Here is a 27,634-nt window from a genome sequence, read left to right as displayed (position 1 = left end):
AGTGATCCGCCCGCCTCAGCCTCTGAAAGTGCTAGGATTGTAGGCATGAGCCACCGCGCCCGGCCTCGTACGGTAATTCTGTGTGATGTTTTGAGGAATTGCCACAATTTTTTCCTGCGCCTGCACCAGGGACACGTCTCGGAGCTGGCGAACTGGACTTGGGGTGGGAGGGAAAGGAAGCATTAAAGATGCCCCCAGCTTTCACGGAGATGAGAACGGTGCCCCAGGAGGGCGGGACGGGATCAGGGTCCTGTGAACGGGGTATCAGTGTAAACTCCTCTGAGAGATACCAGGAAAAGCAGGAAGAAGCCTCTGGGACCCTTCGGGAGGTAACTCCTCTTCGCAGCGGGGCGCGCTCTCCCCAGTCCCTGCAGCCGCCGCCGCCGCCCTCTCCTGAGCTTCCTCGAGCGGACGCCAGGCAAGGGCGGGGGTCGTAGCGGGGCGGAGCAGGGCTTTGTCCACTGACCGCGCGAAGAGGCCTCAGGGCCCGGCGCGGGCGCCGGAGGGGGACTCGCTCGCAGGGGGAACGCGAAGGTTCCTCAGTCTGCGGGACGCAGAGCTCCGTGGGGCCGCGAGCCGGGGCCGGGGAAGCGACTCTGCCTAGGGAGACGTCGCGGGCGCGGGGCACAGGGTCCTGCGGGGCTGGAGGGCTACAGGCTGCGGCGCGCGCGAGCCAGAAGGCCGGGGATCGTGGGTTCTGGGGCCGCAGCTTCACGGGTTCGTCTCCCCCGCCTCCCCGGGGTAGCAGGATGTCAGGGGGTCACCCCCGCCCAGGAGACACGGTGTCAAGGTGCCCCCGGGGGCGGGGCTTCAGGGGCACCCGGAGCCGCTCGGCCCCAGGGCGGGATGCGGGGACAGGGCCCCAAGGTACCAAGGCTACGAGGGGCGCGCGGGTCCCATGGGGACGCGCGCGAGGAGGCGCCGTCCCTTCCTAGCAGGGGTCCCTGGGGACCCGCGGCCGCCTCCCGCGCCCTCTGTCCCCTCCCGTGTTCGGCCTCGGGAAGTCGGGGCGGCGGGCGGCGCGGGCCGGGAGGGGGCGCCTCGGGCTCACCCCGCCCCAGGGCCGCCGGGCGGAAGGCGGATGCCGAGACCAGACGCGGAGCCATGGCCGAGGTGCTGCGGACGCTGGCCGGTGAGTGCAGGCCTCGGCCCCGGGTGCCCACAAGGGAGCCGCTACGGCAGGGAATCCGGGGTGCACCCGACAGCCGGGCCGGGGTGGGGGCGCTCAGGGCTGCGAGGCTTCAGGCCGGCCGCCGCCCCAGCCTCCGAGACCCTGCGTCCTGGGGAGCCGGCGGGCAGGTGGGCTCGGCCGCGCTGTGGGTGCCTGGGACCCGCGGGGAGGATGGGCGCGGTGGCGCGGCCTGGCGGGGGGCTCGTCTCCGGGGTCCCTGGGTCCTGGTGAGAGCGGGGTCCCTCGACGCCGTGGCGGTCTCCAGCCTCTCCTCGCCCCTCCACGCTCCCCGCCTTCCATGAGCTGCTATTTTCAGCACCTACCGCCCGACCCTGGACGAGGACAAGGCTCCGGGCTGCCCTGCCCGCCTCCCAGCCCTTCCCTCGGGCACGGCGGCCAGGCGCCCGGGTTGACCGGGAACAGCCTCCATACCCCAAACGCGGAGGCGCCTCGGGAAGGCGAGGTGGGCAAGTTCAATGCCAAGCGTGACGGGGGAACTGTGCCCCGGGCCCTCAGGTGATATAGGAGTTAAGAAGAAATTATTTAGGCAACCGGATGTGGTGACTCAGGCCTGTAACCCCAGCACTTTGGGAGGCCGAGGGTGGATCACCTGTCCTTAATTTTCTTGGCGCCAGAAGATGAATTGAGTATTTACCCAGACAACAACGTCATCGCTTCAGAGGGAGGGATGCAGAACGCAGGGCCACGGGGCGCAGGCTGCAGGCCAGTGAACCCCAACGCCAAAGGCCAGGGAGAGCCAGGTGGGGTACCCAGAGCCAGCACACAGCCCTTTAATTTAGAGGAGTGCTGTGTACACATTTGGGGAGAGACGTTTTACTTTGATTTGGAATCAGGTGGCGGATAAGGCATACTGAGGCCTGAGTTGGTGAGGGCTCCTGCCCCGGAGGTGCGGCCCTGGAGGAGCGGGAGGCGGAGGAGTGGAAAATTCATGAAGAAAACTGGGTGTGGTGTAGGTCGAGGCCCTGCCCTCAGTAATGCTCACCATTTGTCAGTGTTTACGGTGAGGCAGCACTGTGTTCAATATCGCTGAGTTCTCAGGAAGGAACAGTAAATACTTCCCGGGTCATTCTTTCACCCACGGGAAAACAGGTTTGGAGAGATCTGGGATAGTGCTCTGGTCCCAGGCAGGAAGGGCTGAGTGGGGCCTGGGACTCAGGTCTGACTGCAAACACCTGCCTCTTCCCTGTGCTGCCAGCGCCTTCCGGGTTCCTCCCTGTCCCTCCTTTGTGGTCTTTGTTTTCCTTTTTTTGTCTTAATATGTTTCAACGGATGTATACAATAAACCGCACATAAAAGGTACAGCTGGATACATTTTGACCCATTTATATGGGTCAAAATAAATGGATCAAAATGTATCCAGTCTTGGATACATCTTGACCCAGTCAAGATGATGAACACAGCTGCCACCCCAGGAGTCTGTCCTGCCCCACTGGTTATGCTGTCTTAGTTGGTCTCATGTCAGGGAGCCTTGGAGGACCAGGGACTGGGCAGTTGGTCTCTATACTCCTGGGGTTCTGGCACTGGCTCTGGCCCATGACCGCACCCAAGACAAACGTCTTGAAGACTAAGAGGTTAGGTCTTTGAGAAACCTGGCAAATGAGTGCCCATTCTCAGGTTACCCATATTCTGCATGTTGATTTAGTCATCCAACCAATGTTGGTTGAACACTGATGAGAACAAGCAGGCCTGTGCTAGAAGGTGCCTGCAGCCAGGAGCTGGTGAGCTGGTGTCCTTAGGGACACCAATGGCGAGGGACCCAGTGTGTGGAAATCTGGGGGATGAGCATGCCAGGGAGAAGAGCTCACATGGGGAAGGCCCGGCTCCACAAATCAGTCAGGCTTGTTGGGGCGGGCAGGAGAGCAGGGTGGTGGAGTCAGAGGGAGTGATCCCCCGAAAGGCAGGAAGAGGACATGAGAGAGCCTTGGAGATGACGGTGAGGAAGTGGTTGGTGGGCGGTGAGCTGGGTGTCATGTGCTGGCTCCTTAGAGAATGCTCAGCTCCTTCACACCCATCATAATCCCTGGAGGACTGAGACCACGTGCAGGAGTTTTGGAAGCTGGCAGTGCACCCAGTCCTGGCTCTCCTCCATTCTGGTGGGTCTCACCAGAGATTGGCCAAGAAGAGATCAAACGGTTCCTGGACCAAACTGAGGGTGGGGCTGCTATCTCTCGCGGCCCAATAACGAGATGCAGATGAACTGGGGAGAAAGAGAGTTTTTATTTCTGTAACCAGTTACAAGGAGAAGACCTGGAAATTATCTCCAGACCAACTCAAAATTACAAAGTTTTCCAGAGCTTATATACCTTCTAAGCTATATGTCTATGTGTAAGTGTGCATTCATCTCAAGACGTAAGTAATTGACTTATGTTAATCTATAACTAAGGTCTGAGTCCTGAAGACCTTCCTCTGGATCCTCAGTAAATTTACTTAATCTAAAACCCTTATCTTGTCTCCTAAATCATGGGGGTTTGGGAAGTTCCTTCAGACCCCCAGTAAACTTATTTGTGGAGTCCTGGGGAATTTCTTCAGACCCCCAATAAAACTTGTTTAATCCTAAATGGGTCCTGTTAAGAATTCCTTCGTTATTTTGTCATGCTTGAAGGCCCAGGAAAGGTCTAGGCAAAACTCTTGGTGGGATTTTGTTACATTCCAGCCTTTTTATAAGGGCACTGGCTTTTAATATTTAATTTAACCACTCAGTCAGTACTGAAACAGTTGTTAGGGAGGCCTGCGTTAGTGAGACCTGACCTGCCACAAAACATCTTACTCGGAATGCTGCCCATAACTTCAAAAAATCAGCTCTGACGGAGCCCTACTGAACACACTTAGCATCTCTCTTCCTTCAGCTTAGGGTCAAGGGGCTGGGGTTAATGGCACCGTTAAAAGAAACAGCTTTATTGCCGTGTCATTGATATGCCATAAAATTCACCTGTTTCAAATGAATTATTTTCAGTTTGTTTACAGAGTTGTGAAATAAATTTTATAACTTTTCCATCCCCAGCCCACCAAAACTCCCTGGAACTCCTCCGCAGTCATTCCCCATTCCCACCTGGCCTCAGACAATCACTTTCTTTCTCTCCAGTTTTGCCTTTTCTGGACAGTTCCTATGAACGGAGTCCTATGTTACATGGTCTTTTGCATCTGACTTCCTTCACTTAGAATAATGATTCCGAGATTCATGTATGTTGTAGTATGTATCAGTATTTAATTCCTTTTTATTACTGAATAATCCATTGTACAGATAGACCACATTTTGTTTATCCATTCATCAGCTGAAGGACATTTGGGCTGTTTCTGCTTTTTTAGCTATTTTAAACGGCACGCAGCACTGCTATGAACATTTGTGTACAAGACTTTGTGTGAACATGTTTTCATTTCTCTTGGGTTGATACCCAGCAGTGGAATTGCTGGGTCATACAGGAAGTCTGTATTTAACATTTTAAGAAACTAGCAAACTGTTTTCCAAAGTGACTGCCCCATTTTACATTCCCATCAGCAGTGTATAACGGTTCTAATTTTCTTTTTCTTTTTCTTTTCTTGAGACAAGGTTTTGCTTTGTCACCCAGGCTGGAGTGCAGTGGCATGATCTTGGCTCACTGCAGCCTCAATCTCTTGGGCTCAATTGGTCTTCCCACCTCAGCCTCCTGAGTAGCTGGGACTACAGGTGAGTACCACCACATCCAGCTAATTTTTGTATTTTTGGTAGAGATGGGGTTTTGCCATGTTGCCCAGGCTGTTCTCAAACTCCTGGGCTCAAGTGATCTGCCCACCTCAGCCTCCCCAAGTCCTGGGATTATAGGTGTGAGCCGCTGCGCCTGGCTGAGGGTTCCACTGTCTGTACGTCTGCAGCAATACATACCATTCTTGTGGGTAAAAGGTGGTATCTCGTTATAGTTTTGATTTGCATTTCCCCAAGGACAAATGATGGCAAGTGGCTTTTCTTGTGCTTTTTAGCCATTTGTATATGTTTTTGGTGAGATGCCTGTTGAAATGTTTTGCCTTTTTAAAAATTGAGTTGTCTCCTTTGTTCAGTTTTGAGAGTTCTTTACATATACTGAATACACAGTATCTCATATATATACACCAGATATATGATTTGCAAATATTTTCAACCATTAATAGTTTGTCTTAGCACTTTTTTATTGGTGTTTTGAAGTACAAAAGTTTAACATTTTGGTCCGTTCCAATTTATTAACTTTTTCTTTTATTGGGCATCTGGTATCATATCTAAGAAATCTTAATCCAGTGTCACAAAGATTTAATCTTATATTTTCTTCTAACCGCTTTCTAGTTTATGTGTAAGAATCTGTCCATTTTACCTAAGTTGCGTAATTTGTTGGCAAACAGTTGTTCATAGTATTTCCTTGAAATCCTTTTAATCTCTGTAAGATTGGAATTGCTGTCTCCTCTTTTAGTCCTGATTTTAGTTATTTGTGTTCTCTGTCTCTCTGGTCAATGTAGCTAAAGCTTTGTCAATTCTCTTGATCTTTTCAGAGAACTGACATTTGATATTTTTTTACTTTATCTTTTTCTTTCTGTTCTCTAGTTCATTGGTTTCCACTCTAATATTTATTAATTTCCCTTCTTCTCACTTTGGGTTTAATTTGTTCTGTCTTTTCTTATTGTAGTTACTTACAATGGAAGCTTACACACTGATTTAAGACTTTTTTTCTAATTTACAGCTATAAATTTCCCTTGAAACACACCTTTAGTTGTATCTCATAAATTTTGGTATGTTGTGTTTACATTTTCATTCAGCTCAGAGTATCTTTTGATTTTCTTCTTTGACCCATTGCTTGTTTAGAAGTGTGTTGTTTAATTTCTATGTATTTATAGATTTCCCAAATTTCTTTTGTTAATTTCTAATTTCATTCCCCTGTGGTTAGAGAAGAAACTCTGTGGATATCAGTCCTTTTGAATTTCTCAGATTTGTTTTATGGTCCAGCATATGATTGACCTTGGACACTGTTCCATGTGCACTTGAGGAGAACGTGACTTCTGCTCTTGCCAGGTGGAGTGTTCTAGAGATGTCAGTTGGTGTCCAGTGATGTCAAGTCATTTGTATCTACTGATTTTCTTTCTAATTATTCTATCCATTATTGAGAGTGGGGTAGGATTTTGTGTCCAATTATTGTTTTTGTTGTTTTTTTTGTTTGTTTGTTTGTTTGTTTTGAGGTGGAGTCTCACTTTGTCACCCAGGCTGGAGTGCAGTGGTATGATCACAGCTCACTGCAGCCCTCACCTCCCAAGGCTTAGGTCACCGCAGCCTCCTGAGTAGCTGCAACTACAGGCAAGCACCATCATGCCTAGCTGATTTTTGCATTTTTTGTAGACAGGGTTTTGCCATGTTACTTAGGCTGGTCACGAACTCCTGGGCTCAAGTGACCCACCCACCTCGGCCTCCCAAAGTGCTGGGATTACAAGCGTGAGTCACCATGCCCGGCCCAACCATTACTGGTGAATTGACTGTTTCACCCTTCAATTCTGTGAGTTTTTGCTTCATGTATTGCTGCAGGATAATTAAGGGATCAGAGAGACCAATGGGGTTGAGGAGGAATTATTTAATTATTTAGGTGCACCGACCCAATCAGATTAACATCCAAAGGACCGAGCCCCAAACAAAGAGTCAAGCTACCTTTTAAGCATTTTGTGGGGTGGGGGGAGATTTGTGCAGGGAGAAGAGTATTACAGAAGCGAGAAACAAAGACAGTTATTCAGTAAGACATGCATTACATCATTTCTTACTTTTCAAGGAACACCACGTTTTATGACTCAAGATTATCTGTTTAGTGACCTTGCAGCTGCACAGCTAGAGAAACAGAGTCTTCGCAATGCCTGGGAAAGGGAGAGATAAGGCTCACTAGCCACAGAAAAACAGCCAGTTAATTTTTAAAGGACTCCAGCCCTTTCTCTTCCTCAAGGGGAATTGGTTTTTTACATGCAACTGAGTTTTTGCTTACGCAGTTTTTAATTTCTTTTAATTCCTGTTCTAGTATTTTGGGGGTAGGTTGTCAGGTATGTATATATTTCTGTTTGTTATATTTTCCTGATGTATTCACTTTATATCATGGCAGAATGTTTCTCTTTAGTAAGATTTTTGATCTTAAAAAAGTTGGCCAGATGTGGTGGCTCATGCCTGTAATCCCAGCACTTTGGGAGGCCAAGGTAGGTGGATCACCTGAGGTCAGGAGTTCAAGACTAGCCTGGCGAACATGGTGAAACCCCGTCTCTACTAAAAATACAGAAAAATTAGCCAGCCGTGATGGTGTGCGCCTGTAATCCCAGCTACTTGGGAGGCTGAGGCACGAGAATTGCTTGAACTCGGGAGGCTGAGGTTACAGTCAGCCAAGATCGTGCCACTGCACTCCAACCTGGGTGATAGAGTGAGACTCTGTGTCAAAAAAACAAAAAAATTAGTCTGATGTTAGCATTTCTCCTCAAGCTCCCTTACGGTTGTTTGCATAGCAAATCTACTATCCTTTTGCTTTGACCTATTTGTATCTTTGTTTCTAAAGTATGTATGTCTCTCACAGGCAGCATATAGTCAAAGCTTAAAAAAAAAAAAATCCAGTCTAATGATCTCTGCCTTTTGATTGGCATGTTCATTCTATTCCCATTCAATGTTATTATTGCTGTGGCTGGATTTCCATCTATCAGTTCACAATTTGTTTTCTGTGTTTTATGCCTTTTTGTTCTTCTGTTCATCTTTTACTACCTTCTTTTGTATTAAGTATTTTCTAGTGTAGCATTTAAATTCCCTTTTTCTTTTTAAGTGTATATTTTAAAGTTATTTTGTTAGTGTTTGCTCCAGGGATTACAATATGCATTTTAATTTATCAGGATCTACTTCAGATTAATACTAATTTTAGTAAAATACAGGAACTTGACTCCAGTATAACTCCATTTCCTCCCTCCTTGCTTGTGGTTTGTAGTATTATTGTCGTATATGTTCATCTATATATGTTATAAACTCAACAACATGGTGTTATAATTATTGTTTCACACAATCTTATTTCTTTTCAATTCAGTAAGACAAGTAAGGAGAAAAACACTTTTCAAGTCTTTTATATTACACTGTATGTTTATCACTGACTTTACTCTTGATTTCTTCCTGTATATTCAAGTTATTGTCTGGTGACCTTTCCTTGCTCCAGTATATATAATAACTTCATTGCTTCCTTGCTCCTTTATGCTATTATTGTCATATATATTATATATGTTTATGCTGTGAGCCCATCAGCTAAGTCAGCTTAGCAAGGTCTCAAGGTACAAAGTCAATGAATAAATCAGGCTGGGTGTGGTGGCTCACACCTGCAATCCCAGCACTTTGGGAGGCCAAGATAGGTAGATCACTTGAGGCCAGGAGTTTGAGAGCAGCCTGGCCCACATGGCAAGACTCCCTCTTTACAAAAATACAAAAAAAAAAAAGTTGAGTGTGGTGGTGTGCCTGTAATCCCACCTACTTGGGAGGCTGAGGCATGAGAATTGCTTGAACCCAGGAGGGAGAGGTTGCAGTGACTGGAGATCACACCACTGCACTCCAGACTGGGCAACAGGGCAAGACTCAGTCTAAAAAAAAAAAAAAAGAAAAAGAAAAACAAGAATAAATCAATTATTTTTCTATAATACTTGCCACAATCAATTGAACCATGAAAAATTTTAAATACCATTTACAGTAGCATCATAAAACATGAAATATTTAGAGAATAATTTACCAAATTAGGAGAAATGTCTATACAATTAAAACTGCAATATAAACCAGGCACCATGGCTCATGCCTGTAATCCCAGCACTTTGGGAGGCCAAGGTGGCCAGATCACTTGAGCCCAGAAGTTTGAGACCAGCCTGGGTGACATAGTGAGACCCTGTCTCTACAAAAAAAAAAAAAAATTAGCTGGGCATGGTGGCATGCACCTGTAGCCCCTGCTACTCAGGAGGCTGAGGTGAGAGGATGACTTGAGCCCAGTAGGCAGAGATTGCAGTGCATTCCAGCCTGGGCTACACAGCAAGACCCTGACAAAAAAAAAAAAAGAAAAGAGAAAGAAAAAGAAGGTCACGAAAAAACAGAAAACTGCAAAACATTGATGACAAAAATTAAAGAAGACATAAATAAATGGAGAAATATACCATGCTCATGGATTGGAAGACTTACACTGCTAAACTGTCACTTCTCCCCAGATGGATCTACAGAGTCCACATAATCTCACTTAAAACTCCAGAAGAAATTTTTGTAAAGTTGACAGCTGATTCTAAAATTTTACATAGAAATGCAAAGGTCTCCGAATAGTCAAAACAATTAGAAAAAGAAAAACAAAGTTGGAAGACTTACTTTCCAGGCTGGATTTCAAGGTGGACTACACAGCTACAGTAATCAGAATAGGTTGATATTAGGATAGACAGATCAATGGAACAGAATGCAGAGTTTAGAAATAGACCCACACAGAAATAGTCCATTGATTTTTTAATAGTTGCTTTTTGATAAGGGTGCTAAGGTAATGTGATAGAGAAAGGAAAGTGTTTTCAATTCAAATGGCTGAAATGACTGGATATCCATTGAGGGAAGAATGGGACTTTAGCCTTTCACACAATACACAAACATTATGGAATTCTGAAGAAAATAAGAGAAAATGTCCATGAACTTGGGGTAGGCAAAAATTTAATAGATGAGGCAAAAAAAAAAGGCCCAAACCATAAAAATGGTTTCATTTTTATAAGGATAAATTAGAGTTTATAAAAATTAACACTTCCCTTCAAAAGAAAAATTAAGGAAAAATGAATAAATAAGCCACAGACTGAGAGAAAATATTTGTTTTCTAAGAAGTATTTTGTTTTTCATTTTATGGGTTCATAGTAGGTGTATATATTTATGGGGTCCCTGAGATATTGTGGTTCAGTCATACAATGGAAAATTCACATCATGGAGAACTGGTATCCATCCTCTTGAGCAATTATCCTTTGTGTTACAAACAATCCAACTATACTCTTTTAGTTATTTTTATTCTTTTTTTTCTTTTTTGAGACGGAGTCTCACTCTGTCACCCAGGCTGGAGTGCGGTGGCACCATCTCAGCTCACTGCAACCTCCGCCTCCCAGGTTTAAGTGATTCTCCTGCCTCAGTTTCCTGAGTAGCTGGGACTACAGGCACCCACCACCACGCCCGGCTAGTTTTTGTATTTTTAAACTTTTTTTTTCTTTTTTCTCTTATTTGAGATGGAGTCTTGCTCATCTCATTACAAACAATCCAACTCTACTCTTTTAGTTATTTTTATTCTTTTTTTTTTTTTTTGAGATGGAGTCTCACTGTCACCCAGGCTGGAGTGCAGTGGTGCAATCTTGGCTCACTGCAACCTCCGTCTCCCAGGTTCAGGAGATTCTCCTGCCTCAGCCTCCCAAGTAGTTGGGATTACAGGCATGCACCACCACACCCAGCTAATTTTTTGTATTTTTAGTAGAGACAGGATTTCACCATGTTGGTCAGGCTAGACTCGAATGCCTGACCTCATGATCCACCCACCTCGGCTTCCCAAAGTGCTGGGGTTACAGGCGTGAGCCACCACGCCTGGCCTTAGTTTTTGTATTTTTAGTAGAGATGAGGTTTCACCATGTTGGCCAGGCTGGTCTTGAACTCCTGATCTCAGGTGATCCACCTGCCTCGGCCTCCCAAAGTGCTGAGATTACAGGCGTGAGCCACTGTGCCCGACCTCTCTTTTAGTTATTTTAAAATGTACAATTAAATTATTATTGACTATAGTCTCCCTGCTATGCTATCAAATACTGGGTGTTATTCATTCTTTCTATTTATTTATACACATTAACCATCCCTACATACCCTCCCACCCCTGCCACTACCCTTCCAAGTCTCTGCGAACCATCCTTCTATTCTCTATCTCCATGAGTTTAATTGTTTTGATGTTTTGATACTACAGATAAGTGAGAACATGCAGTGTCTGTCTCTCTGTGCCTGGCGAGAAAATATTTGTAATATTTGTATTTGGCAAAGGACTTGTATCCAAAATATAGAAATAAATTCTGCTCAATAATAAAAAGAGAAACAACTTAATTTAAAATGAGACCCAGTGCCTACAAAAAGTAGAATAATTAGCCGGGCATGTTGGTGCATGTCTGTAGTCCCACCTAATCAGGAGGCTGAGGGGGAAAGATCGCTTAAGCCCAGGAGTTCGAGGTTGCAGCGAGCTGTGATCGTGCCACTGCACTCCAGCCTGGGTGACAGAGTAAGATCCCGTCTCTAAAAAAAATAAAAATAAAGGGCCGGGTGAGGTGGCTTATGCCTGTAATCCCAGCACATTGGGAGGCTGAGGCAGGTGGATCGCTTAAGCCCAGGAGTTCAAGACCAGCCTGGGCAACATGGTGAAACCCCATCTCTACCAAAACCACAAAAAATCGGCTAGATGTGGTGCATGCCTATAGTCCCAGCTACTCAAAAGGCTGAGGTGGGAGGATCACCTGAGCCCAGGAAGTCGAGGCTGCAGTGAGCCGTGATCATGCCACCACACTCCAGCCTGGGCAACTGGAGTGGGACCATGCCCCCCAAAATATATATATATAAGTAAATAAATAAATAATAAAATGAGCTAAAGATCTGGACAGGCTTCATGAGAAGCAAGCAAATGGCCAATAAATACATGAAAAGATGATTTACCTCCTTAGTCATTGGACACACTTAGATAGCACTCCTCATCCACTAGCATGGCTAAAGGATAAAAGAGTGACCATCAAGTGTTGGCAAGGACTGTGGTTCTCGTACATTCCTGGCGGGAATGGAAAATTCAGTCACCACTTTGGAACACAGTTTGGCAGTTTCTTACAAAGTTAAACATACACTTACCATATGACCCATCTTTTCCATTCCTTGGTATTGACTCAAGGGAAATGAAAACACAGGTCCACAAATACCTGCGCATGTGTGTTTACAGAAGCTTTGTTGCTAGTGGCCCCGAACAGTGAAAAAACCAAAGTGTCTGACAATAGGAGACAGAATAAATGAATTGTGGCGGATTAACAATGGCGTGCTTCTCGGCAATGAAAAGAACGAACAATTGATACACGTGACAATATAGGTGAATCTTCAAAACAGCATGCGGTGTGATGCGGCCAGACATAAAAGAGCATGTATCAGATGATTCCGTGTATGGGAAACGCCAGGGAATCATATCCATGGTTGCCAGGGTCGGGAGGGACCTTACTGGGGTGATGAAAATGTGTATATGTTGTTTGGGGTGGTGATTACATGTGTACATACATTGTGTGAAACTCATCAAAACCGTATACCTAAAGTGGGTACATTTTATTGGATGTAAGTTATCCCTCAAATTAAATTAATTTTCAAAGTTTTAAAAAATGGAACCATTTTTGCCAAATTGAAGGAAAATTATTTCCACCAAGATTTCCCTACAGCCAAACGATCTACCAACTACAAAAATGGAAAAAATAATTTAGGACATGTAAAGTTCAAATGTTTTGCCTCCCACGTTTCTGTTTCAAGAAGCTATTCGAGATAAATCGCTCCATGGTCACAGGACTTAGAAAGGTGGAGGTAAACACACACAAGCATTATAAGATAAGAAGTAACAGATGAATTAGTTGAAAGGGACTGATTTCGGGGGAAGGAATAGGAACTGGGCCAGGAGATAGACGCCTTTCAGGCTTGCCCTTGTGAAAATGATAGTCCCCTCTTACCTGCGGGAGATAGGTTCTGAGATCCCCAGTGGATGTCTGAAACCACAGATAGTACCAAACCCTACAGAGAGTATGTTTTCTCCTATACACACATACCTATGATAGGGTTTAATTTATAAATTAGGCACAGGGTGGGATTAACAACCATAATTAATAATAAAATAGAACAATTATAACAATATACTGTCCGAGGTGGGTGGATCACTTGAAGTCAGGAGATCGAGACCAGCCTGGCCAACATGGTGAAACCTGTCTCTACTAAAAATACAAAAAATTAGCCAGGCATGCTGGTGGGCGCCTGTAAACCCAGCTACTCGGGAGGCTGAGGGAGGAGAATTGCTTGAACCCGGGAGGCGGAGGCTGTAGTAAGCCGAAGGTGCCCCTTTGCGCTCCAGCCTGGGCAACGAGCGAAACTCCATCTCAAAAACAACAACAAAACAACAACAACAACAACAAAAACAATATACTGTAATAAAGGTTACGTGAATGTGGTCTCTCTAAAAAAATATATGTGTATATATCTTAGTTTGTGGGTTGTTGTTGTTTTGTTTATTTTTAAGAGACAGGGTCTTGCTCTGTCACCCAGGCTGGAGTGCAGTGGTGCGATCATGGCTCACTGCAGCCTTCACCTCCTAGGCTCAAGTGATCCTTCCACCTCAGCCTCCTGGGACCAGAGGCATGCACCACTATGCCCAGCTAATTGTTGTTGTTGTTTTTTTTTTCTTGATAAAAATGAGTTCTCACTATGTTGTCCAGGCTGGTCTAGAACTCCTGGCTTCCAGCAATTCTGCTGGCTCAGCCTCCCAAAGTCCTGGGATTATAAGCATGAGCCACGACGCCTGTCCTCAAAATATTTTACTGTACTGTACTCACCTATTATTGGCCTTTGGTTGACGATGGGTAACTGAAACTCCAGCAAGCGAAGGTGTGGATAAGGGAACTACTGTACATGACTTTAATATACATAAAATCACCTTAAAAGAAAGACAATGATTGTTTCCAGAGCATGAGCCTCTGAGACAGCAGGGAGATACTAGGGGAAGTTGGTGGCTCCTCTTCCTGGCAGGAACTGGTCTGGGCTCCTGGCTCAGCCTGGCCATGAGGCTGTCCTGGCCTCCCTCGGTGGGTTCGACAGTGACCTCGATGTGCTCATTTCGGTGTGGTTCATTCCGGTCTCCCAGGGGAAGGGGGTGCTGAGTGGAAGGAGGTCACTGGGAAGCCGGGGTGGCTCTCAGAGTCTGCAGGAGCAGTCGGGCTGATGAGCTGGGAGAAGCAGACCGCCTCCCTCTTCTCTGAGTGGGAGGAGGGCCAGATCTGGACTGGGTTTGGAGATGCTCAGGTGGGGCTCAGAGCATCACCTGTGGGGCAGAGGGACCATCTTGGCAGATGAAGGCCCGTCGCAGGGTGTGATGCCTGAATTACAAGGCAGGACAGGTAAAGTGGGCAGGTGAGAGAAGGAGGGTGAGTAATGTGATTTTTCTACTCCTGTTTTCCAGGAAAACCAAAATGCTACACACCTCTACCTATGATCCTTTTCCTAATAATGCTTGTCTTGGTCTTGTTTGGGTAAGACACATTTGACCATCGAGGCTGGCCTGGTTTGGGGAGAAGTGACCACAGCAGCCAATCAGACCCATGGGGCCTCCCTGAGCTCCCCAAGTATCACAGTCATCAGGGTCCTAAGGACAGTTGTTGCCTGCGTCCAGCTCTGGCGGAGGGTGTGTTTACTCGCTCCCTTATTTAAGCCTCACCTGGGCAACGGGCTCATCTCACTCCCATTTAAAATTTTCCTAAGTGTGGAGTCTGGGGCTGGGAGAACAAGCCCCTTGCCCACAATTGCGTGGCTGGGGGTGGGGAAGGCAATTCTGGGTCCCAAGCTGTTAGTCACTTCCAGACACAGAAGGTCCCAGAACCACAGAGTGAAGTCACCTGTCAGCTCTACTGGGGCATCTGTGGACACGGCCTGGAAACACTCCCTGAGGTGGCCTCGGGGACTGCACTGACCAAGGCACGGGTGGCGGGGGGTGAGGGGGGGGGGCTCTGGAGCTCCTGCAGGTGCCCATACGTGAGCAATATCCCAGGGACCACCCTCCTGCCCACCTCCCGGTGTGGGATGTGGCGAGGCGCCTGAGCTTTGATGAGAACTTGCCCTACCTGCCTCGAGGCCTTGCAGCTTCACCGGGAACTCTTGTGCTCACGCTGCTGGCCGCACCATGCACTTTTTGGAGGAAGGGACCAACAGGCAGTCTTCGTTCTGTGTCCTGAGTCTTGGCACACTTCCTTCCTGCAGTTACGGGGTCCTAAGCCCCAGAAGTCTAATGCCAGGAAGCCTGGAACGGGGGTTCTGGTGAGTGCAGGGAAGAGCAGGTGGAGCATCCATGCTGGCCGGGGTGCTGGCTGTGGGCGGGGGTCCCACTCTGGGAACTCCCCCTCCCCCTCCTGGGCACACACATGGGTAGGCCTGGGCCCCCTCTCTATGCTCTGCCCAGTGTAGACAATGGTCAACTCTGTGGCCTTGAAGGGTCACCTGGATATGTCTGGAGTCAGCCTTGACCTCCCTTCTGACCTCCAGTCCCCAACTCCAGGCTTACCCAGAGTTCCCATGCATGGTCTCTGCTCCCCCACCCCCACCCCTCCCCCACCAGCCATCCTCAACTCTCCCTTTGCTCTCACCCCTACACTGGGTTCCCAAATCCTGCCAGCCCTGCTCTTCAGCAGCTCGCGTGCCCACTGGCCTCCCTGCCTTCGACGTCCTGCTCCAGGGGTCCGGTGGGGCTGCCCTCATCTCTGTGACAGCCTCAGACTTGTCTCCCCATCCCCATCAGCCCTGTCCCCCTTCTTCTCACAGCAGCTGGAGTGATCTTTCCAGAACATAAGGTAGGAGGCTCTCCATGATCTGATCCTGCCTTCCTGACCTCCCCAGCCTCATCTCTCCCTCGTCTGCCCTCGCCCTCTGTGCTCCAGCCAACGTGGCCTGTCACTCGTCCACCTGCCATACTGTCCTGACTCCAGGCCTTTGCCTGTGCTATGGCCTCTGTTGGGACCACTCTTGTCTCTCCCCTGCTGTGTCTGCTAATTCCCACTCGTGTCAGTGATCCATGGCTGCAGAACACACCACTCCATCCATGGAAAACAATCACAATCATTGATTACTATCTCTCCCTGGGCTTCCTGGGGTGGACTGGGCTCAGCTGGGTGGTTCACTTTGGGGCCTCAGCAGTCATGGGCAGACAGTGGCTGGGGTCACTGCAAAGACTTCCCTGTGTCTCTGGCAGTTGATGCTGGCTGTCATCTGAGACACCTACCCAGGGCCTCTCCCTGGGGCCTGGGCTCCTGCTCAGCTTGGTTGGGAGGCTCCAAGACCAACATCCCAAGAAAGATGAGACAGAAGCCAGATCACCTTTTTGGGCCTGGCTTCAGAAGTCACCCAGCGTCACTTCTGCTGCATTTATTTCTTAGAAACACAGAATATCAGACCCCATCTCTTGATGGGAGGGGGCCTCATGGTTTGTAGACATGTTCTAAAACTCCACTCTGCCCGGCCTTGGCTTCGACGTGTCTGGTGAATGTGTGGGCTGTGAGGCTCCCCGAACATAGACCTCAGACTGCAACGTTGGCCATTACAGGGTCTGGCACACGGGCCCACGCCAGGCCCATCGCCACAGTGATGGCTGTTCTGTGACTGTTTCTGGTGGCCTCTGCTCCACACTCCAGGCTGACGCTGTGTCCCTTCCACTGGGACTCTCGGGTGGCTTCCATGCACTTGTGCCCTAAATCCTGCTCCTAGAATAAACTTCATCTCCTGTGTTCTCATTCTGCAGCATGGCTGTTACGGAACCTGACCGTCTGCAGCGCGTCTCGTTGCCAAGGTATAATGTCAGTGCCTCCCTTCAGTGCCTCCCATGTCACAGAATTGTCCTGCAGCCCTGGCACATGTGTGCGTGTGGACAGAAGCGTGTGGGAGCTGGGGCAGGTCCTCTTTCCTCCTGTGGCTCCGAGGGAGGGGGCCGCTCCTTCCCCAGTCTCTACCCTGACTTGGCCCTCGTCCTGCAGCCACTCAGAGAGCACGATGGAGCTGGAGCTTCAGTTTTGACCAGCTGCGTGTCGCCGGCTTTTGTGTGTGTGTGTGTGTGTGTGTGATGGAGTCTCGCTCTGTCACCCAGGCTGGAGTGCATTGGCACCATCTCTGCCCACTGCAACCTCTGCCTCCTGGGCTCAAGTGATTCTCCTGCCTCAGCCTCCTGAGTAGCTGGGATTACAGGCGCCCACCACCACACCTGGCTAATTTTTGTATTTTTAGCAGAGACAGCGTTTCACCATGTTGGCCAGGCTAGTCTTGAACTCCTGACTTCAAATGATCCGCCTGCCTCAGCCTCCCAAAGTGCTGGGATTACAGGCATGAGCCCCGGCACCTGGCCTTCAAATTGGCTTTTAAAGAAGATGACCAGCTGGTCTGTTCTGTCTGGGGCCTTGGAGGGCTGTTTCCCAGGATGTGGGCCTTTATCAGTGCTGACCTAGGCAATCAAGGCCAAGCTGGCCACACTGCTTTTGATTTTTTTTAAATTGTGATAAAATACGCTTAACATAAAATTTGCCATCTTAGTCATTTTGGAGTGTTCAGTAGCGTTAAGTCCATTCACATTGCTGTGCAGCCATCAGCACCATCCATCTCCAGAACTCTTCATCTTGCCAACCTGAAGCTCTGTCCCCATAAAATAGCAACTCCATTTTCCCTCCCCCAGCTCACCATTCCATGGTCTGTTGTTATGAGTCTGCTACTCCAACTACCTTTTATAAGTGGAGTCAATGGTACCTGTGTTTTTATGTCGGGCTCAAATCACTGAGCGTGATGTCCTCACGGTCCATCCAGGTTGTACCAAGTGTCAGAATTTCCTTCCTGTTTTCTGCTGACTCCCTGCTTTTAAAGGCCATCTTGGACATTCAAATTGTGGCCATTACTGACAGTTAAAATGGCCCCGGCTCATGTCTCCTGAGCCTCTACAATCCTTTAGGTGGGGACAGTACTGCGGCCCACACGTCCCCACAGGCTGCGTGTGACACCTGACAGTGCTTTGTGCGACTGTGGAGCAGGTGTCACTCTCCCACTTCTCAGAGAGGAAGCCGGGCTCTGGAAGCCAGCAGCCCACAAGGAGGCCCAGCAGGCTTCGGGCCCAGGTGGGGAGGTCTGCACATCTCAGGGCCTTTCCCTGGGAACAACCAGGGACAGAGGCCACACACCCAGCCTCCTCTCTGCCCACAGTGAATTGAGACACAACCCCTTACGTCCCTCCCAGCCTTAAGTCAAGTGGAAAGCAATGGCCCCTGAGGTCACTTAGTCCCTCTTGCCAGTTTGTAAGTGCTGAATCAGAGACTCTGAGCTTCAGCCCTTTCCCGAGGTCCCGGGATTATGAGCTGACACAGCCCCCAAGCAACCACAGTGATTCCAGCCTGGGAGTGTGGCCTTGGCAGAAGGGTCAATGCCCAGTCATGGTTCAGCGGCTGTGCACACCCCCTGCATCCCACGCTTTCCATGCAAACTCACGTGGCGGCGCTTTGTGCTTGCAGGATGGTCTACGCCCAGCCAAAGGTGCTGACACCGTGGTGAGTAAAGTTACTGACACTGAAACTGAACGCAGCTCAAGGGGCTGTTCTGAAGGTATTAGAGGGCGGTTTCCTTGATGTAAATCTCAGTTGGGGCTGCTTCCCCGTTCTCTCCTCTCAGATTCTCCTGACATCTGAATTCAGAGGCCCACATGGCTGTCCTCTTTCCCTTTGCTTTCTCTGACTTTCGTCTCTTGTTTCCTGTCCCTTTGTTCTCCAAAGCCCCTGCAAAGACCTGATAGGTACCTCCTACCTGGGGAGGGGCAGCAGGGGTTGGGTGCTGGGGAGGGTTTGTTCCTATCTCTTTGCCAGCAAAGCTCAGCTTGCTGTGTGTTCCTGCAGGTCCAATGTTGAGGGAGGGCTGGGAATGATTTGCCCGGTTGGAGTCGCATTTGCCTCTGGTTGGTTTCCTGGGGAAGGGCGGCTGCCTCTGGAAGGGTGGTCAGAGGAGGCAGAAGCTGAGTGGAGTTTCCAGGTGGGGGCGGCCGTGTGCCAGAGGCGCATGTGGGTGGCACCCTGCCAGCTCCATGTGACCGCACGCCTCTCTCCATGTGCAGTAGGAAGGATGTCCTCGTGGTGACCCCTTGGCTGGCTCCCATTGTCTGGGAGGGCACGTTCAACATCGACATCCTCAACGAGCAGTTCAGGCTCCAGAACACCACCATTGGGTTAACTGTGTTTGCCATCAAAAAGTAAGTCAGTGAGGTGGCCGAGGGCAGAGACCCAGGCAGTGGCGAGTGACTGTGGACATTGAGGTCTCTCCTTGTGTTCAAGACAGAGTGGGGTGGCGGCCAGCCTTGTCCTCCCAGAGGGTAGATGGGAAAGGTCATTCATGCAGCATCTTACTGAGCTCACGTGGGCTCGTGGGCTCATGGGCTCGCCAGGTCGGTAAAACTCAGCTCCTTCTCCAGAGTCTGCGTCTCACCCAGGGATGGTGGCTTCTGCTGCCCCCTCCTCTCTGTAACTGTGGCCGGCCGTCATGCTGAGCCACCCCCTCAATACAAGGCTCCAGATGTTTCCTGCTCACTGACCAGAGATAGCAGGAGGGGGACACCTGTTTGCTGTCCTTGGACCCTAGAAAGAGGATGCTGGCAGAGCCGTGGTCACTTCTCTGTCAGATGTAGGTGGGGCAGGCAAGGCAGTTGGCCCCAGACACCAAAGGAAGTGGCTGACCCACAAGGCCCTGGGACTCTGGGCCAGGCCAGAGAGGGAGCTAGCCAGGCAACCGCAGACACATACTTGACTTCTCGGCAGCTGTGGGCAGCTGGGCCAGCAACAGTGGCGGAGGCCAGGAATGACTTACTCTTAGGAATAGGTGCAGTTCAAGCCTGGAGGGAGGAAGCTCTAGGGTGCAGAGGCGGGTGTGTGGAGGCCTCGCGTGCAGCTTATAATGAGGGAGCACATGGCCGGCCTGGCCATAAGAGGGGCAGCTGCGTGGGGAGGCGTGGCTCAGGCCAGGCTGAGGGGGAGTGAGCAGGTGCCAGCCTGCGGCCTGCTACCAGCCTCCAGCCACCTGCCCTCAGCCCTCGTTAGTAAGAGGGGGTGCTGGTGGTCCCCCATCGCTGGGAAGAGGATGAAGTGAGTCGCAGCCCGAGGACTCGCTCAGGACAGGGCAGGAGAACGTGGTGCATCTGCTGCTCTGAGCCTTCCAATGGCCGCTGGCGGGCGGGTGCAGGACGGGCCTCCTGCAGCCCAGGGGTGCACGGCCGGCGGCTCCTCCAGCCCCCGTCCGCCTGCCTTGCAGATACGTGGCTTTCCTGAAGCTGTTCCTGGAGACGGCAGAGAAGCACTTCATGGTGGGCCACCGTGTCCACTACTATGTCTTCACCGACCAGCCGGCCGCGGTGCCCCGCGTGACGCTGGGGACCGGTCGGCAGCTGTCGGTGCTGGAGGTGCGCGCCTACAAGCGCTGGCAGGACGTGTCCATGCGCCGCATGGAGATGATCAGTGACTTCTGCGAGCGGCGCTTCCTCAGCGAGGTGGATTACCTGGTGTGCGTGGACGTGGACATGGAGTTCCGCGACCACGTGGGCGTGGAGATCCTGACTCCGCTGTTCGGCACCCTGCACCCCGGCTTCTATGGAAGCAGCCGGGAGGCCTTCACCTACGAGCGCCGGCCCCAGTCCCAGGCCTACATCCCCAAGGACGAGGGCGATTTCTACTACATGGGGGCGTTCTTCGGGGGGTCGGTGCAAGAGGTGCAGCGGCTCACCAGGGCCTGCCACCAGGCCATGATGGTCGACCAGGCCAACGGCATCGAGGCCGTGTGGCACGACGAGAGCCACCTGAACAAGTACCTGCTGCGCCACAAACCCACCAAGGTGCTCTCCCCCGAGTACTTGTGGGACCAGCAGCTGCTGGGCTGGCCCACCGTCCTGAGGAAGCTGAGGTTCACTGCGGTGCCCAAGAACCACCAGGCGGTCCGGAACCCGTGAGCGGCTGCCAGGGGCTCTGGGAGGGCTGCCAGCAGCCCCGTCCCCCTCCCGCCCTTGGTTTTAGCAGAACGGGTAAACTCTGTTCTCTTTGTCCGTCCTGTTGTGAGTAACTGAAGCCTAGGCCCCGTCCCCACCTCAAATCACACACACCCCCTCCCCGCCACAGAGACACCATTACATACACAGACACACACAGAAAGACACACACAGACACAAAATCACACACACACCCTCCCCGCCACAGAGACACACCATTACATACACAGACACACACAGAAAGACACAGACACAAAATCACACACACACCCTCCCCACCACAGAGACACACCATTACATACACAGACACACACAGACACACAATCACAGATACCCCCTTCCGGCCACAGAAACACACCGTTACACACACATACACAGAAAGACACACACAGACACACAATCACACGCAGCCCCTCCCCGCCACAGAGACACACCATTACATACACAGACACACACAGAAAGACACACACAGACACAAAATCACACACACACCCTCCCCGCCACAGAGACACACCATTACATACACAGACACACACAGACACACAATCACACACAGCCCCTCCCCGCCACAGAGACACACCATTACATACACAGACACACACAGATACCCCCTCCTGGCCATAGAGACACACCGTTAAACACACATACACAGAAAGACACACACAGACACACAATCACACACAACCCCTCCCTGCCACAGAGACACACCATTACATACACAGACACACAGACACACAATCACACACACCCCCCCGCCACAGAGACACACCATTACATACACAGACATACACACACACACATACACAGACACACACACAGACACACAATCACACACACCCCCTCCCCGCCACAGAGACACACCATTACACACACAGACACACACAGAAAGACACAAATACACACAATCACACACACCCTCTTCCTGCTACAGAGACGCACCATTACATACACAGACCCAGATACACAGACACACAGAGACACAGACACACAAACATAGACACACACACACAGACACACACCAGACACGCAAAGACACACAGACACAGATACACAGATACAAAGACACAGACATATAGACACACAGACATGCACAGAGACACATGGAGACACATGCAAAAATGCACAGAGAAAGACATACAGAAGTGTACACACAGACACATAGACCACACAGACACACAGACATGCATGCAAACACACAGACATGCAGACATACACACAAACACAGACGCACGCACACAGACTTAGGCAGCCCAAATTCAGCGCCTGGGGCATAAGTTCCTGGAGGGGTGGCCACTTTCAGCCCCCACAGTAAGGTCCTGAGGAACCTTCCCCTTAGACAAGGGATCATGGAGGAGGTCTCTTCCGGAGCCTGGAGGGAGGCCTCAAGTGGTCCTTCCACCTCGGCATCCCAAAGTGCTAGGATTATAAGCATGAGCCACTGCACCTGGCCCCAACATCATTTATTGAACAGACTGTCGTTTCCACATTGTGTTTCTTGGCATTTCTGTCAAAAATCAGTTGACCGTAAATGCATGGATTCACTTCCGGGCTCTCTATTCTGTTTCATTGGTCTGTTTGTTTTTATGCCAATACCATGCTGTTTTGATTATTATAGCTTTATAGTATATTTTGAAGTTAGGTAGTAGGTAGTGTATTGTCTCCAGCTTTGTTCTTTCTGCTTAAGATTGCTTTGGCTATTTAGGGGTCTTTGTGGCCATTACTGACAGTTAAAATGGCCCTGGCTCATGTCTCCTGGGCCTCTACAGTACTTTAGGTGGGGAAGTACTGTGGCCCACATGTCCCAACAGGCTGTGTGTGGCACCTGACAGTGCTTTGTGCCACTGTGGAGCAGGTGTTACTCCCTCATACGAATTTTAGGATTATTTTATTTATTTCAGTGAAAAATGTCAATGAAATTTTGATAGGGATTGCATTGAATCTGTAGATTGTTTGGGGTTGTATGGACATTTTAACAATATTAATTCTTCCAATTTATGAACATGGGATGTCTTTTTTTTGGCACCTGATCTCAGATATGGGACAGCTTTCTAATTATTTGTATCTTCAATTTCTTTCACAAATGTTTTATAGTTTTCAGCATACAGATCTTTCACTTCCTTGGTTGGATTTATTTGCAAGTATTTTTTGTAGCTATTGTAAATGACATTGTTTTCTTGATTTCTTTGTTAGGGTATAGAAATGCGACAGATTGTTGTATGTTAATTTTATATCCTGCAACTTTACTGATTTCATTTATTCTAACATCTTATTGGTGGAATCTTTAGGGTTTTCTATAAGATCATGTCATCTGTAAACAGGGACAATTTAAGTTCTTCCTTTCCAATTTGGATACCTTTCATTTCTTCCTCTTGCCTAATTATTTTGGCTGAGGGCCAACTTGTTGGGTTTGTTGTTGTTGTTTTTTGTCTGTGTCTTTTGGTGTTTCGTGTTGCTGGCTTTTCCAGCACACAGTCGCAGATATATGAGGCAGAAAGAAAACCCAGGGAACTCCTGTCATGTCATTCCTCAGGTTCCAAGGTCCCTACATGGTCTGCCTTCTTCTCTCCACCTTTTAGTGTTTGATTTACATACATTTATGTATGTAGTTATATATGTATGTGTAATACCCAGGGAAATATACAGGGATTTTAACTGTCCTTAGCGTAGGGTGTGGGGACAGGTGCATCTATTCTACCTTGCCTGGAAGTGGAAAAATCTTCAAGAAGTCAATTTATCACCAACTGGCATGACAGAACTCCTGGTTTAGTGTCTAGCTGTCCCCACTAAAATCAATCACCATGCCATCAGGCACTCTCTTCCCTCTGCTGTGTACTGGTACCTGAAACAGCGTCCAGCACCCTGAGAGCACAGGAAGTCTGAGGGCAGGAAAGAATGAACGCAGCTTCTTATGTGCCCCACCCAATAATCCCAAGTCGAGCACGGACCTGGGAGCTGAAGAGACAAGCTGGAGGTCAGGCAGTTCTATTACTTAAGCCTGGTTCTTCCTGACTCCAAAAGTCAGGTGCCACCCCATGCTCCTTCCCAGCAGAAGCTGGTTTTCACCGGGTCAGGAGGACAGGATGGCTATTCCTGACCGTTATACAGCAGTGCCACATCTCCTAGTTTCCAGAACATTTAATGTGTTGCTGTGGAGGCCTGGCAGCTCTGAAGTAGCCCCTTGCGCCCAGGAGAAACCGGGCCTGGAGGGGTGGGGTGGGGTAAGCTGCAGCTTCCAGTATCCCACGTGGGCATTCTGTTGCTGAGGGCAACTGCCCCTCCCTGCAAGGGAGGGGAAGGAGCAGGCAGGCACACCCTTCCTCCCTCCACATTTCACTGGAGATGACCTGTGTCCTACTGTGGTTGCACCTGGACCAGCCCAGAGGGACTGGAGTGACTCTTCCCGCAGGTAGGGCACAGCCAGCCTGGGCACAGGGCCTCGCTGCAATCCCTGCGCCCCACCTCCCTGGGGGATTTCCAGGGGCTGTCCCGAAGCTTGGTGAGCTGGGGGTGTGGGGGACCACAGATGAGGCAGGCGCCTAAATTGCTTGGGCGGAGTCCGGCTGCTCTCTCCCTCCAGGCCCCTTCCTGTGTCCTCGGGCCCCTCGGGTCTCTGCACCAGGCCAGCAGCGGTCGGGTGTCAGAGGTTCAAGTCCAGGCTGACTCCTCGGACGCACCGACTTTGCCCAGGAGGGTTGGGGAGAGGGCAGCCCCAAAGTGTCATCTTTGATTATTCTTTGTCCCCAAAGCCAGCCTTGGGCATGTGCCCAGCACAGGGAGAGCTGCTGCCTCCGTGGGCTTGAGTCATTTTTGCTTCCTTGCCCCTCTCTGCTCTGTTTGGTTTAAAAAACAAAAACCAATACCCATGGGTGAGGCGAGGCGAGGCGAGGCGTGCCTTGATCCACCCGCTTCCTCCCCTGCAGCCTCGGGCCCCATCCTCCCGCGTGGTCGCACTAGGGGTGCTGGGGGTGGAGTGGGGACCAGACCTGAGTGGGTTCTGGGTTCGGCTTCGCAGCAGGAGCAGCTGGGGCATCATCAGTTGGGCAGGTGACCCAGGATCTGAGCAGGAATCTTCCAGGTGGAGGTGGGGCCGCCCCTCTGCTTCCCACAGCTGCCTTCTGCTCTGGGGGCAGCACTGGCTGAGAATCCAGTGAAGTAAGGCCTTTGAAATGGTTTTGATTGTAAAAGTAATGTTTATGTTTAGCCATTCCTTTTTTTATTTTTTATTTTTTGAGACGGGTCTCCCTCTGTCACCCAGGCTGGAGTGCAGTAGTGAAATGTGGGCTCACTGCAACCTCCACCTCCCAGGTTCAAGTGATTCTCCTGCCTCAGCCTCCTGAGTAGTTGGGATTACAAGTGCCTGCCACCACACCTGACTAAGTTTTGTATTTTTAGTAGAGATGGAGTTTCACCATGTTGGCCAGGCTGGTCTCAAACTCATATCCTCAAGTGATCCACCCTCCTCGTCCTCCCAAAGTGCTGGGATTTTGCCATGAGCCACCACGCTCAGCCATGTTTAGCCATTTTTAAAAGGTGTGAACAGATAATTAAGTCTATTAGCAACATTAGAAAATTTAAGTTAAAATTTAAATGACTCTAGCAAGAATTAGCCTTTAGGTGCCCTGGGTCCCCCTCCTCACCGCCCCCCACCCCGCCGCCTTCTGAGAAGCGTTTTGTAATTTTTCTTATTTATAAAATGGGTTTGATTCAAAACTGACTTTTCCTCTTCACAGAGTCTCACAGGTCCTTCCCCAGGTCCAAGAGGCTCTTCTGTGGCCTGATGACAAGTAGCTGCCTAGCCGTGGTAGCACCTCCTATCACATGTTAAGGGACCCCTCCCCAGGGCCACACCTGGCAGAAGATGGCTTATGAGGTTAGCAGCTTGAAAGTAGCGTAAACCAAAGATAAAATTCTAAGCCCACTCCCCCAGCCATCGGAATGGACCCCTCCTCTTGGCCAGGGTACTCCAAAGTTAACCTGAAAAACTGGTTCAGGCTGTGAAGAGAAGGTGGAGTGGACATGCCTCATTTATGTCCTCCTGCCTTTTGGAATTCAGCAAAGCTGACCAGCATGAACATTAACACAGACCTTAAGTCTGATTAGTGGCATTTACAATCTATGCTCTCTGAAGCGTGCTACCTGGAGGCTTCCTTTGCATGATAAAACTTTGGTCTCCACAACCCCTTATCATAACCTAGACATTCCTTTCTAGTGATAATAACTCTTTCAACCAATTGCCAATAAAAAAATTTTGAATCTACCTATAACCTGGAACCTCCCCGCTCCACCTTCGAGTTGTCCTACCTTTCTGGACAGAAGCAATGTGGATCTTGCATGTATTTGATTGATGTCTCATGTCTCCCTAAAATGTATACAATTAGGCTGTGCCCAGATCACCCTGGGCACATGTTCTCAGGCCCTCCTGAGGTCTCTGTCTCGGGCCATTGGTCACTCAGATTCGGCTCAGAATAAATCTCTTCAAATATTTTTCAGAGTTTGACTCTTTTTGTCGACAATAAGCTCATCAGATTAAAGCTGTTGGAACTTTCAATTACTTCGAGCCTTGAAAGAATGTGATTCTGAGACCCTAGTCAGGCAGCAAGTCGCTGTGAACTTTGCTTCTCCAATTATAGATTAACGCTCTTCCTTTCTTGATTTGTAAAATGTTGTGAAAGACTAAATGGCACCAGATGTAAGACCCCTTCCCTTTCTTAGTTACTGACCTTTTGTTACGAATTAACTTCTTTCTTTTCTTGCACCCAACTCAGACCAGATGGTACAAAAGACCCCATGCCTATCAAATTCCATAAGACAGTATGTTAAATATACTTTTCCCGGAGGGAACAAGATATAACCAAACAAATTGCTGCAACTCATAAGCCAATCTTATGTGGAAAATGTAATGATGCTAAACCTCCTTGTATTTTCCCATTTAAGTGAAGCCCTAATCCCTCCACCTCAGAGCACTGAGCCCATTCCTTTAGAGTCTGTGTTTTTTGAGTGGTGGTCCTCAAACTTAGAGTTAGAATAAACTCTATAACATTGGATTTTGAACCTTTCAATTATTTCACGTGGCAGAAGAAACACACAGACCCCACCTCTTCCTTTGGAGTTCTGTACTGCTCATTTCAAAGGGATTTCATCCTGCCCTTTGTAACCACCCAAGGGGTTCCTCCTGCTCCCTTTCTAAATAAAGACCATGCATTCCAGTAAAGAAAGAGTTTAATAGACATGAAGCCAACCACATGGTAGAGAGAGTTTGTACTCAAATCATCTCATCAAAGGCTCATAGCTAGGGGTTTCTCAAGGCAGTTTGGGGGGTCAGGGGTGGCCAAGTAACAGGTACTGATTGGCTGGGGCAGACATGAACTCATGGAGGGTCAAAGCTGTCCTCTTGCAGGCTAAATCGCTTCTTAGGGGGGTGCCACAGGAGTGAGGTTGGGGGTTCCAGGTAGAGCCATGGGTATCAGACCTGCAAAAAACCTGAAAAGATATCTGAAAAGACCAATCTACAGTTGGGGAAATTGTGTATTTTGCTAGAGAGGTCTACACCTTAGCTCCTCCCTCTCGCCTCATAGCTTTTCATTAGGTTTACACAGGCAGAAGAGTTTTGGGGGAGGCCTGCTGTTATTTAAACTATAAATTAAATGTCTCCCAAGGTTAGCTCAGCCCAAAA

General features: G+C 49.3%; 1 protein-coding gene across 3 annotated transcripts; it reads left to right on the top strand.

Moving 5' to 3' along the window:
- The first annotated feature begins 337 nt into the window (after positions 1-337).
- Positions 338-26,445, top strand: ABO (ABO, alpha 1-3-N-acetylgalactosaminyltransferase and alpha 1-3-galactosyltransferase). Of its 3 annotated transcripts, none has more exons than XM_031014771.3 (7): positions 338-1,132; positions 14,386-14,455; positions 15,054-15,236; positions 16,711-16,758; positions 18,455-18,490; positions 19,048-19,182; positions 20,235-26,445. In XM_031014771.3, exons 1-7 carry the CDS (start codon positions 847-849, stop codon positions 20,923-20,925), a joined length of 1,449 nt encoding a protein of 482 aa, XP_030870631.3. In that variant the 5' UTR covers positions 338-846; the 3' UTR covers positions 20,926-26,445. The 3 variants fall into 3 exon arrangements, with proteins under 3 accessions (XP_030870631.3, XP_030870632.3, XP_055207422.2); XM_031014772.3 differs by having other exon boundaries at positions 343-1,132; positions 15,180-15,236; positions 20,235-23,363; XM_055351447.2 differs by lacking the exon at positions 338-1,132 and having other exon boundaries at positions 1,151-14,607; positions 15,180-15,236; positions 20,235-23,363.
- The last annotated feature ends 1,189 nt before the right edge of the window (positions 26,446-27,634 follow it).

The sequence above is a fragment of the Gorilla gorilla genome, chromosome 13 (assembly GCF_029281585.2).
Source record: "Gorilla gorilla gorilla isolate KB3781 chromosome 13, NHGRI_mGorGor1-v2.1_pri, whole genome shotgun sequence".
In the NCBI taxonomy this organism is placed as follows: Eukaryota; Metazoa; Chordata; class Mammalia; order Primates; family Hominidae; genus Gorilla; species Gorilla gorilla.
The sequence above is the reverse complement of the archived record's forward strand: the minus strand, read 5'-3'. Positions and strand labels throughout refer to the sequence as shown.

What these genes read in the sequence shown, in the direction of transcription:
- ABO (XM_031014771.3), top strand. Translation starts at nt 847, where the DNA reads ATGCGGGGACAGGGCCCCAAGGTACCAAGGCTACGAGGGGCGCGCGGG. An exon ending in CTTGTCTTGGTCTTGTTTGG is followed by an intron (nt 14,456 to 15,053) that starts GTAAGACACATT and finishes ACCTGCCTCGAG; the next exon opens with GCCTTGCAGCTTCACCGGGA. An exon ending in CAGCGCGTCTCGTTGCCAAG is followed by an intron (nt 16,759 to 18,454) that starts GTATAATGTCAG and finishes TTGTGCTTGCAG; the next exon opens with GATGGTCTACGCCCAGCCAA.